A 12788-nucleotide genomic window follows, 5' to 3' on the forward strand; every position below is an offset into this window, starting at 1 on the left:
GCAGAGGCTCGAGTATTTCTTTTAAACACACACATACACACACACACACACACACACACACACACACACACACACACACACACCTGCTGCCCTCTAAAAGAAAAATCAAAACAAATCAAACAAATAAACAAACCTCAATTGATGGACCTGGCGGAGTATGTGTGAGCGTGAGGGCATGAGTATGTGTACGAGTGTGCGTGCATTTCCCTTTCCCTTATTTGTCTCCTGTGCGTCTCTCCCTGTACCCTCCCCCTGCCTCAATTATATTATTCCCCGGGACTTGGAAGCTGCTCCCTGAGCTGACGCTTTGATGGTATCTGCAAGCGTTTGTGCTGATCTTATTTCTGCCCCCTGAATATTAATTCCCGAAGCTGCTAGCAATACAGCTCCCCAGTGACGGGACCTACTAGAGGCAGGTGGGGGGAGCCACCATCAGTTCATAAGCATAATAATAATACAAAGGGGAGGGATTCTTCTGCAACCTAGAGGCTAGAGGCAGGGGAGAAAAAAAAAAAAGCGATGAGTTCGACAAATATATGGAGCACAGGAAGCTCAGTCTACTCGACTCCTGTATTTTCACAGAAAATGACGGTGTGGATTCTGCTCCTGCTATCGCTCTACCCAGGGTAAGAGATGCCCTTTTCGGCGTCGTTTTGTTTCAGAGAGGTTGGGGGAAGGGGTGGGGACAGAGGAACTCGGGAGACCACCCAGATTTAAAAGACTCTTATAGGATTTGGGGCTTTGTAATTTAGGGGAATGTGAATATTTGGGGCGGGAAAAAGGAGGGAGGAGAGAGAAAGGTCACTTTCATTTATTTATTAATTTATTGGATTTTCTTTATTTGTTTTAGAATGGAAGAGCTAACGTCATAAAGACTTTGTGTTTGGGGAGTAGCATTTTGATAGGACTGCAATCTGATGTCTAGGTGGGCTCTGCTGATACACGCCGGCATTTGAGGCCATGTTGGAGGCGTTTGGGTGCGGGTCTGGAGGAGAAAACTGCAAATGGGGTGCTGGCGCACACCCGGGAGACATGTGTGTTTGTTTGTGTGTGTGTGTGTGTGTGTGTGTGTGGATGGGTTCTGTTCCTGTATCCAAAGTATTGCTTGCTCCTGCACCTGGGCATTTTTAAGATCAGCCAGCCAGGTTTTCTATCCAGCCCCATTGACTTGGCAGCAGACTCCCTGGTGGGCTAACAGGGTTCAGCACCAGGGACAGCAGTCCTGCCGGGGCCAAACGGAATGAGGCTTGTCTAACCCCACGGGACAACTTTACATCTACACAGGACATCGTCATAGTATAGAGAGAAGGCCGATGGAGCCAAGGAGCACTAGTGACGTCTGGGGACCCTGCTCTGATTATCCCTAACCCCTCCTTGACATAGGAGGGGCATTGCTGGGCATGGGGTAGAGAATGTAGTTAATCAGTGCATGGAGGGATATATGTCTGGAAAAGAGTTGGCTTTGCAGTGTTGAAAAATATGCTGAGCCAGGTGAATGTGATGCCAAAATTGTGAAGTTATGCATTAATGTCTTAGAGCCTTGTTGCACTGAATAGAAAAGATGGGAAAGGGGGCGATGGATTTCCCAAAATCCTGAGCAGGTGTGTGTTGCTAAGTGTTTTGCACCTAAATTTTTTTGAACTTCCTTGCGCCAAAGGTATCAAAGAACTATCCCTTCACATATAGTTCATCATCTATCCACCCACCAAAACAACCCCCCTGCCCAACATGTACCATCAGGATTTCCAGAGGTCCATTGTACTTATATTACTTGCACTCTTCTATACTGTCACTTTGAAATAAAGCTCTAAAAATATTACCCCAAATCTGCTCAAAAAGAAAGAAAGAAAAACTAGCTATAGAAGAAATCAAGCCATTGCCCTAAGGTTTTCCTGGGAGTTGACACTCTTATGTAGTAGTTGTAGCAAAGGGAGATAAAAGGGATGGGGGTTAAAAGTTTATTTTATTTTATTGGAAATTTCTAGTTAACTTCACTGGTCCTCCATTCTCTAGAGTAGGTAATGGGAAGTACAGATTTCAGTAAAAAAGAGACCCAAGCAAAACAAGAAGTGAAAGTCTCTCTTTGGAGTCTTTGGAGTTTCCAAGCAGAGAGAGGGGCCTGCTTAATTCTACCAGCACTTTTCATACCTTCCTCCTTTACTATAAAAATAGAATATATTTTCTTTAAGAGTGTAAGATTAAGTAGTTTTCTCAGAAGAAGGCTTTTTACTGGAAATGGTTTATGTGTAATTTTAGTGGAATACTGGAAAAACAGTGCTTTTAATTAAAATTCGCACACATATTTTACTATTTAATGTTGTATGTAACTCTTAATTTGTTTCAGACATTAGAGAATTTATAGTTGCTTGTTGATAGAAAATATCATTCTCATGTTCTTACCATTTATGAAACCTGTGGATTAAAATCTAGTCAAGACATAGGGAAATATGTCTTTCCTTCTTACACACTTACATCCATCTTAGTAAAGAACTTTATAAATGAATAGATGAGAATATTTTTATATATTTTACTCCAATGGTCTTATTTTAACCTAAAATGTGCAATTTTATTATTTTTCCTAATGCTATCATATTTAAGATGTCTTCTTATTGCAACAGTCCCACCTTTTCTTTTCCAACTATCATGTAAAAAGTAATACTTAGTGATACATTTTAATTTTCAATTCTTATCATAGTAGCTTAGATGAGCTTTTTAAACAGCTCTAAATAATGGGAGTTATGTGCCATGTAAACTCTCCAATAGGAGGATATTCACATTTTCTCAGTAATAACAGAGAATGGAGTCATTGCAGTTTGGTGCAGAGAATGTGATCAGAGTTTCAGTTTGCTGCAATCCCATTAAAAAAAAAAGCCATTTGAATGGCTGAATAGAGCTGGATGAAAATAGGAGCTTTGATCTCTGAAGCTGGTCTTGAAGAAAGACAAGTGACTAGAAAAATGTGGGATTCTGGGAGCAGTTTGAAAAAGGCTTTTTGGGTAAACAGTAGTAGTAGAACTACCTAGAAACTTGAAGGGAAATTAAGAAAAAAAAAGAAACATTTAAATGACTTTTCATTTACATAACTCCAAAGAATATTTTTCTCTCTCATGAAAATGACTAAATTCATTAGATTGTGTCTCTACAAAAGTAAAACAAAGAGGAATATGAAGCATTGGAGTGAGGATGTTAATAGCTAATATCTCTTCTTATATGTGAGATAGTTAATTTCTGAAACTCAAAACTATCTGAACTGCCACATATCTTATATACAATGCTATCATAGAAATGGTCTGGGAAACTTGCTAAACTTGTATGATTCTTGAACCATACAAGCTTGTTATTTACTATCCTTCCAAATTCTCCACTTGGTTTTATTAGAAAAAGAAAAATGAAATCACTTCCTCAGCATATTTAATTGCTTATAGATATAACATTTCAAATAGTCTGCCCTGAGGCAAACATCTATCTGGAAAAAAAAAGAAAAATATTTATCACCCAGTGTTTCCCAGGATCCAGCTGCCCACTACCCTCTAGACAAAATATCTGGATTGTAGGCAGGAATTTAAAAATTAGCTTTTAATTTAAATTTGTTACATCAGTGTCTCTGATATCCTAGACTCAGTTTAGAATACCTAATCTCAAAATGATTGAATTACAGAATATTTAGTGATAGAGGTCTCTGTTCTCCACATTTTAAAATTTGCTTCATATCAAGTATTTCTGCTCAAATTGGAAGAATGTTAAGACTGACTTTAGAGGCTTTATCTTTGTTGTAAATATTATTTGACTAAGATTGTGGCTACTTCTCACTGTCATAACTTCGTAGTCATTCCAAGACAGACTTTCCACAGCTTAAGTACAAGTAGGCTTTATTGGAATGACATATACTTGTTGAAGGGGAGCAGAATTTGCCAACCGAAAATATGCCTCTTTGGCATAAGGATTATTTAAGGCTGATTATTTTTAAGAAACGGCAGATACAGGTGAAGCTTAAAACTGAGTGGAAGTTACCCTAAGAGGCATTCACATTTATAATGGAAATCTCCATTTTTAAGGGTGTCTCCCTCCCTGTACCAGAAAGAAGAGTTTGGCTAAATACCTAGAAACTTACCAATGATGAAGGCAGGGACTTAAATCTGCCTAACAACCATCCCCTTGTTGACTGTGCTTTACTTGATAACCTCCCATAACTGGCTTCCCCTACTCCCAACATCTTCTTTTGTCTTTAGCTGGAGATGGTATTTAAGATGACGGCTTGGGCCATTTGAAGGACTTAGCTTTCTGAGTATCTCCCATGTATACAGGAAACATACATGTTATTACTTTTCTGTTCGTTTTTTTTTTTTTCCCTCTCGTGAATCTTTTTATTACAAGGATGTCTCAACCAAGAACCTAGAAGAGTAGAAGGAAAATTATTTTTCCTCCCCTACATGGTCATCCAAAGTACTTCTGCTGAGTTCAGTGATCACAGAAGATTGGTAAAAAGTTATAATTAGTGCAGTTCAGGAATTGTTTGACCACCCCGGTATCAGAACAATTAAAAAATTCAGGATTTCATTTGGGATGGGCACATTACCTATTCGGGTAAATGTGAAAGAAAGAATTCATCCTCTGCTACTGGGTTATAAGAGATCCGTGTGACACCTTCAAAGTCAGAAACCAGATAGTCACAATATAATATTTTCAGATTTCCAATCTATTTGTGTCATGTATATACATACACTGAATCAAAATTTTAAAATATATAAATATTAAAATATAATAGATTTTAATTAACATATACAAAAGTTATATTTTAAACGCATAAAATATAATTATATTATACATAACATGTATATATACACACACACAATTTTTACTAAAATCTGCGACATAGTTGTTGTCAACCACATTCGACAGACTTGGAAACCAATATTACAGAGAGATTAAATGACTTGTTTAAAGGCAACAGATAATTAGAAGTAACATCAAATAATGATAATTATGTATGTGGATAGAAATAGAGTTCTATAATGATAGGTGTATACATTTATATATACTTCCTACCATCCTGGGGTTCCTTCCTGGGTCCCTTGGTGGGTGCTTTCCAGGAACCGGGACATGGTTCTCACTCCAGTCAGCAGCGCTAATGGACCCGCCCCCCCCCCCCCCCCCCCCGTCCCGTCCCCACCATAGTTTGCAGCGAGTCACTGTGAGTTCCATGCATGACCTGCCAACAGTGTTGATGCAACTGGAGCTTTCTCCCTTCTGTAGCGCCCCTCCCCCCCCAACTCAGCGCTAACCCAGTACTTTCCACCACTTTGCCCCAGACCCCTTGTCCCATAGCAGGATCTCAGAAGGCACCTCCCTCCCTTGTCTCTTGGGCCATAGCCACTCTGATCTCAGTGTATCTTTTGCTAAATACACTTTTTCTGTATAAATAAAATATGATTTGGAGTTGTTCTCTGAAAAAATATTGTAAAATGTATATATACATACAAGATAATGTTAACTGATTATATTTTAGATGTGTCACTAATGATCTTCTGAATTTTATTTTGTGTTTTCTGTTTTGTTTTATTCCTTCTGAATTTTTTGATCAGTTTCATTTCATCAGTACTGTTTGCTCATAAGTGTAGTAACTAGACTAGATTATTAAGATACCAATCAATTTTAGTTTTTATAGTTATCTGATTTCACCTTCGTATAATAGAAGTTAGAACAGATACCTTACATCCAATCAGCCCACTGAATAAATTAAAATGTTGAATCTACATAGTAGTGTGGTTTGAGGTCCTCGGTCCCATCAGTCACTCCATTTTTAAATTTACCTCACAATTTTGATTGAAAGCTCTAAACAGATATACTTAGAAATAATCCACTCTTCAGTTGTTTTATGAGTTTAATAACATGTTAAATGATATTATTTAGTCCCTGGGGAAAAATACATTAAGAAAGTATATTTTCTTGATGGTTATGTGTAAATAAAGCATAGTTTAATCTGCAATTCAGTCATTACCCAGAAATTTAACTACTGCTTGTCATCCCATTTTCAAAGAAGAGACTTTGTCCTCCACTGAGAAAATTTATAGGATAATTTGCTCAATGTTGTCCCATAGTTTTCCTACAGAAATTCTATATTGAGGCAACCATACTGAATATTAAAGTAGAAATAATGTTACTGTTTCAATATCTGGATATCTCTATCTTCAATATGTAGATATTTAAAGTTGACATTTTTAATCACCTCAGTCAAACGAACAACAGCTTGATTCACTGTGGCATGTGAAAACTTAATATCAAAGTGCTTAAGTTTTAATTTCTAGAGGAATAAAAAGTTACACTTTCTAGAAATTAGGGCTTTATTTTTTTTTCCTGAGAATGTTTTCATGCACACTTTTATTCTCTCTATAGCTTTGTAAGTTAGATGAGGAACATAACATTTTACCTTTCTGATAGCTGTTAAAAATGAGATATGGAGCAGTTATGGGACTCGTCCAAGTCTTCTTGAATGTTGGTTGTAGAGCAAGGGTTAAGACTTCCCCAGCCACATTCCTAGTGCAATACACCACACCACTCAACAATAGTCACCCTTTTTCTTTGTAAAAGTAAGAAAATACTTGGATTGTTTTGAGGTGTAAAAGGCTTCTCCAGTTTGCTTTTCTGGGAAAGTTATTTGCTATTCATTTCTTCCATGTTCTAGAGAATACACATATTTTAAAAGGAAATAAAAACCTCCTTTTAAGTTATACATTTGTGGCTTAGGGTAAAAATAAAATTTAACTCAAAATCATATTAATCCCCACTGTATTATGAAATAAGAGGGCAAAATATGGTAATAATTCTATATTATTATAAAAATCATTATGGAACTCTATAGATAAAGTACCATGTAAATGCTAAGTAAGTAGCGCTGATATTACATTCTCCACCCATTCATAAAGAAAACCATCTGAATACCAAATAACATAATAGTGAGGAAAATAAAGAATGCTTTTTAAGCAAAGGTCCTTTGTAATAATTGAAACCCTGCCATGAACTCAAGTATAGTAGTAGAACCAAAGTCTATGTGGTGAGACAGATAAATATCAAGTTCTGTAATTTATTTAGGCATATAAATAAAATGGCCAAAACAAACTGAATATAACTTTTCAATATTATCTTGGTAGGAAGAAATAAATGACTTACTCTTATTTATGTTCTTTTGTGCAGGTTAACAGTCCCTTTATATAAACTGCTTTTGAAAACACATTTGAAATACAATAAGTGAGGGAAAAAACTCTAGATATAAACTGTAGAAATGAATTAATTCTTAATTCAGTAAAGGAATAGTATTGCAGCCAGATCTGTTCTAGGAACTGGGTATATAATTATGGGGCAAAAGTCTTGATGTCCGCCATCATGGAGTTTGCAATCTCATGGGGTGGCAGGCAATGATCAAACCGATATGCAAATAATTTTTAAGTTTTAACTCAGGTAAATGCTACACAGGAAAGTCATACGGTGCTATGAGAGAATATATCAGCTTTCTAACTTGATGAAAGCATAGGCTAGAGAAACTGAGTGAGATCCACAAACTAGCTGAAACTGATCTACAATCATCTAATTGGTCAGTTTTAATATTTCAACATTCTTTTCTTGGCCATAATAGTCTTTGCTGGATTTTTTGCCCTCGGTTGAAGAGGTTGTCACTTGAAAAGTGAATGGTATTTTCGGGGAAGAAAAGTGGTGAAAATTTTAATGTTCTGAAAACTATTTTTCTTTACTATTTAAAAAATTATGTAATAGACAAGAACTATATTAAGGATAATTAAATAAAGTAACACGTCATTTATGACATTATTTTAACACAAACTAAATTTACTAACCAATGGCCAGTTGATGGGCTTTTGCTCCACTCGCCCCCATCCAGTAGGTCTTCAAGTTATATATGCATAAAATTAGATCTGTTTTCCTACCACCACCTCCAACTGAGACATCTTCTCTGATTCTTTGTCAATCCAATATAAATAGTCAACTACAATCAAACAGGGGGAAAAAATACATGACCATCTTAAATATAAATACTAGTTGTGAACGTCAGTTAATTTCAGACTTGGATATAATACAATAAGAAAAATACAGTGAATATTTTGGGGATTTTAGAATTTCATGCAAAATGCACTGTGTATGACCTATAAAAATGTGTACAGAAGGAGACCCAGCACCTTGCGGGATCTCAGTTCCCCGACCAGGGATTGAACCCGGGCCACTGCAGTGAAAGCCTGGAATCCTAACTGTTAGGCCACCAGGGAACTCCCGCAATGACTTTTCAATATTGATAAATTATAATCTTTCAGCAAGAGAATAGATGCTAGTAATTATATGTGAATAAATTATCACCTGTTTTTTAAAAAATCTATTTTACCTATTGTCTTCCAGTATCCCCCTTCATCTTATTCTTAGAATTAGCAAGTGTGTATTTAGTTCCTTTCAAATAATCATCATTCTAAAAGCAAGGTGTCCTATACTCAGACACATACACACAAATCTGCAACTTTGGATAATGCCCTTTTTAATCTCATAGAAGAATACTTTTCCCATTATATTAGAGAGATTGAGTAAATATATATTCTTCTTAAATTATTCCAAAAGAAAGAACAAGCAAGACACTTTAAATCTGAGGTAGTATTCAGATATTTCCTGTTTTTAATAGAAAAGTAATTTTCCTTAGTATTTCTTAGAGGGAAAATTTAAAGTGATAATTTTTAAAGTTAATAACAACATCTCAGTGATTCCAGGTAAAAATTATCATTTAACTAAATTACCTCCTTTTAACTTAACTTTATTAAGAAAAATCTGCATTCTTTATTTTAAAATTAATTCTTAATAATTTTCAGAAAAAAATTCTTGAATTTTAAAAAAGTGTACATTTGAAATTGATTATTCTTCATTAAATTCCACAACAAATTAACTACTTAAATTATTTAAATAATTACTTCATAACCTTCATAAACCCATACTTTATTAATCAAGTTATTAGAAATTATAAAAATTTAGACACATAGTTTATTCTACATCCAGCTAAATTTTTCATTATTTTATTTTTTTACTTTTTATTTTATTTTATATTGGAGTATCATTGATTAACAATGTTGTGTTAGTTTTAGGTGTACAGCAAAGTGATTTAGTTATACATATATAAGTATCTATTCTTCTTCAAATTCTTTTCCCGTTTAGGTTATTATAGAATATTGAGCAGAGTTCCCTGTGCCATGCAGTAGGTCCTTGTTGGTTATCTATTTTAAATATAGCAGTGTGTATGTGTCAATCCCAAACACCCTATCTATCCCTCCACCCACCTTTCCCCCTCTGGTAGCCATAACTTTGTTTTCGAAGTCTGTGAGTCTGTTTCTGTTTTGTAAATAAGTTCATTTGTATCATTTTTGTTTAGATTCTGCATATAAGTGATAGCATATGGTGTTTGTCTTTCTCTCTCTGATTTACTTTGCTTAGTATGATAATCTCCAGGTCCATCTATGTTGCTATAAATAACATGATTTCATTCTTTTTAATGGCTGAGTAATATTCCATTGTATATATGTACCACATCGTCTTCATCTGTCAATGGACATTTAAGTTGCTTCCATGTCTTGGATATTGTAAACAGTGCTGCAATGAACACTGGGGTGCACATATTCTTTCAAACCATGTTTTTTCAAGATATATGCCCAAGAGTGGGATTGCTAGATCATAAGGTAGTTCTGTTTTTAGTTTTTAGGAACCTCTGTACCGTTCTCCATAGTGGCTGCACCAATTTACATTCCAACCAACAGTGTGGGAAGCGTCCCTTTTCTCCACACCTTCTAGATCATTTATTGTGTGTTGACTTTTTGATGATGGCCATTCTGACCGGTGTGAGGTGATATCTCATTGTATTGATAGTTTTGATTTGCATTTCTCTAATAATTGGCGATGTTGAGAATTTTTCATGTGCCTCTTGGCCATCTGTATGACTTCTTTGGAGAAATGTCTATTTAGGTCTTCTGCCCACTTTTTTTATTGTGTTGTTTGTTTTTTTGATTTTGAGTGGCATGAGCTGTTTGTATATTTTAGAGATTAGTCCCTTGTCGGTCACATCATTAGCAAATATTTTCTCCCATTCTGTAGGTTGTCTTTTCATTTTGTTTGTGGTTTCCTTTGCTGTGTAAAAGTTTTTGAGTTTAATTAGGTCCCATTTGTTTATTTTTGTTTTTATTTTCATTACTCTAGGAGATGGATCGAAAAAGATATTGCTGCAATTTATGTCAGAGTGTTCTGCCTATGTTTTCCTCTAATAGTTTTATAGTATCTGGTCTTACATTTAGGTCTTTAATCCATTTGGAGTTTATTTTTGTGTATGGTATAATTTATAAACTAAATTATCTTTGGGAAGTCCCTTAACCCTATAACCACCATTTGTTTTATATCTGTAAGACATTTAATTGATATTGGTATATTGTAGTATGTAATGTTCACCCCTAAAATGTGGAAAGTGAATGATAACAGAAATACAACCCTGTTTAAATGTTATTATTATTTTAAAAATCTTTAATTGTATGCCTTCTATTATGAAATGATACTTAAAATATGCCTGAATTTTCCAGTAAGTGATTTATTGAACATGCTGGATTTAGATAGTTATGGTCTAGAAATTATGATTCTCTTTAAACGTCATCTATTGAATCTCTCTTCCCCACACCTGGACAATACCTAACGTAAAAGCAATGAATTTTCCTTTCATTTTAGAGTTTATAATGATCTCATTTTCAGGTATTAAAGTCTCATCTAAATTGATCCTTCAAACTCTCACTCACTTTAAATTATTTTCTCTTCTCTGATCAGCCCTGACCTAAGATTTCTGCTGCCTGCCTGACACTATTTCTTCATTTTTTGGTTAGGCTCCTCTTCTCTTTTTATTATGCTGCTTTTGGCTTTTTCAAGATTAGAGTGGAGGGAGGAAGGACAGTTACCTTTGCGGAAAGATTTTATTGTACTTTCTGGGTGAAAAATGCCTACATGCTTAGTCATTCTTTCCTGGGGGGTTGGATGGATTCTATGGAGCTAACCCTCTTCCTCCTTCCTCCTCCTGGGGACCTTTAGAATTGCTCTCTTCCCTGACATGGGTCATGCTGTATGGGGGCTTGATGTTTTATGACAGGCCCTCAGCTCCCCTCCAAAGATGCATCTACCCTGACTTTCTACTAGCATTTTCTTGCCAAATAGACAGTATTTTCAAGATGATTTCAGCATGACTGTTTTTCTGGCATCCATTTAGCTCAGCAGGAATGAATGAATGAAAAACAAACTCAGGAAAATTGCTTGTCAGCTTCAGAAAGTGAAGGTGTTTTTCTCACTCAGATTCACTGTTGGGATTGTTCAAACCAGCCTATCACCTTTAGACTTTTTCAGGAAAAAATCAGGCTACATTAGTCATTTGGACTGCTTAAATTATAGAGATCACAGGCCAGATTTTGCTAAGAATTCTCTCTCTACCCTGTGTTCAAACAGCATTAAGAAGCAGATATGCAAGTTTTCTGCTTTGGGTAGAGATAGCAGTTACCCCTGTTAGTCTCCCCTAAATGGTAGACATCGATGAGTGGGTTTCTTGACTTTGTTTTTCAGTTGCCTTGAGGTAGAGGTGGAACATGTATCCCTGTGAGGAGGGGATATGAAACTGCACAGTTCTTTCTACACTTAGGCCAATAAACTTTTTCCACAAGAACTGCTCTCTTATTGAATCCTTAAACTTCTATTTTACGGCCCCAAAGCGGGTGAAGGAAAAAGAACCCAGGACTGGTTTTTGGCCTTCTCTAGCAAGTTCTGCCTCTTCTTGGCAGCCTACCACATTTGTGTTAAATGAGAATATAACACTTCTCACTTATTTTTCTCAGTTCTGGGACATCAGTTATGATAAAAATGGGGAAAGTATATTTAATATTACATTCCCCATGCAATTCATTTCTTCCTGATATCCACTAGTTAATTCACCTTCTTCAAATCTTTGCTCAAATATTGCCTTCTCAGTGCCTACACTGATTACTCAGTGTGATACTGCAATCGTCCCTCAACTCTGTACTCACAATTCCACTTATTCTCTTCTGTGTTTTACCTTTCCTTAGTCTTCAGTAATTAAGTAGAAAATTTTTTTATTATGTAGCTTACTGATTTATTATTTTCATTTTTTATTTTCTGTCTTATTCAGCTAGAATCCAGGATTAATGAGAGCAGAGATGCTGTTTCTTCCACTGTTATACTCCAGGCTTTTAGAGAAGTGTCTTGCTTCTAATAGATGTTCAATAATTACTGTTTAATTAAATAATAAAAACTGCATCTCCTTTTCCCTGAAATTTATCTTCTCTTAAAAAAGGAAAAAAGGTACTTCCCTGGTGGCACAGTGGTTAAGAATCCGCCTGCCAATGCAGGGGACACGGGTTCGAGCCCTGGTCCGAGAAGATCCCACATGCCGTGGAGCAACTAAGCCCGTGTGCCACAACTACTGAGCCTGTGCTCAAGAGCCTGCGAGCTACAACTACTGAGCCCACGTGCCGCAACTACGGAAGCATGCGTGCCTAGAGCCTGTGCTATGCAACAAAGACAAGCCACCACAATGAGAAGCCTGCACACCGCAACGAAGAGGAGCCCCCGCTCGCCGCAACTAGAGAAAGCCCGCGCTCAGCAACGAAGACCCAACACAGCCAAAAAAAAATAAATTAATTAATTAATTAATTTTAGAAAAAGGAAAAAAGAAGAATCTTTTCCATAGTACCTCACTCTAAGTTCAGCATATA

The 12788-nt window shown here is 36.1% G+C and overlaps 1 protein-coding gene across 5 annotated transcripts in view; it reads left to right on the forward strand.

Moving 5' to 3' along the window:
* The first annotated feature begins 519 nt into the window (after positions 1-519).
* The window catches only part of GABRG2 (gamma-aminobutyric acid type A receptor subunit gamma2), a 122756-nt gene continuing 110487 nt past the window's right edge, over positions 520-12788 (forward strand). For all 5 annotated transcript variants that reach the window (XM_059919607.1, XM_059919609.1, XM_059919608.1 and 2 more), the window contains exon 1: positions 520-626. In XM_059919607.1, the coding sequence (XP_059775590.1) occupies positions 520-626 (107 nt within the window). The remainder of the gene's footprint in view (positions 627-12788) is intronic.

The sequence above is a fragment of the Balaenoptera ricei genome, chromosome 3 (genome assembly GCF_028023285.1).
Source record: "Balaenoptera ricei isolate mBalRic1 chromosome 3, mBalRic1.hap2, whole genome shotgun sequence".
Classification (NCBI taxonomy): Eukaryota; Metazoa; Chordata; class Mammalia; order Artiodactyla; family Balaenopteridae; genus Balaenoptera; species Balaenoptera ricei.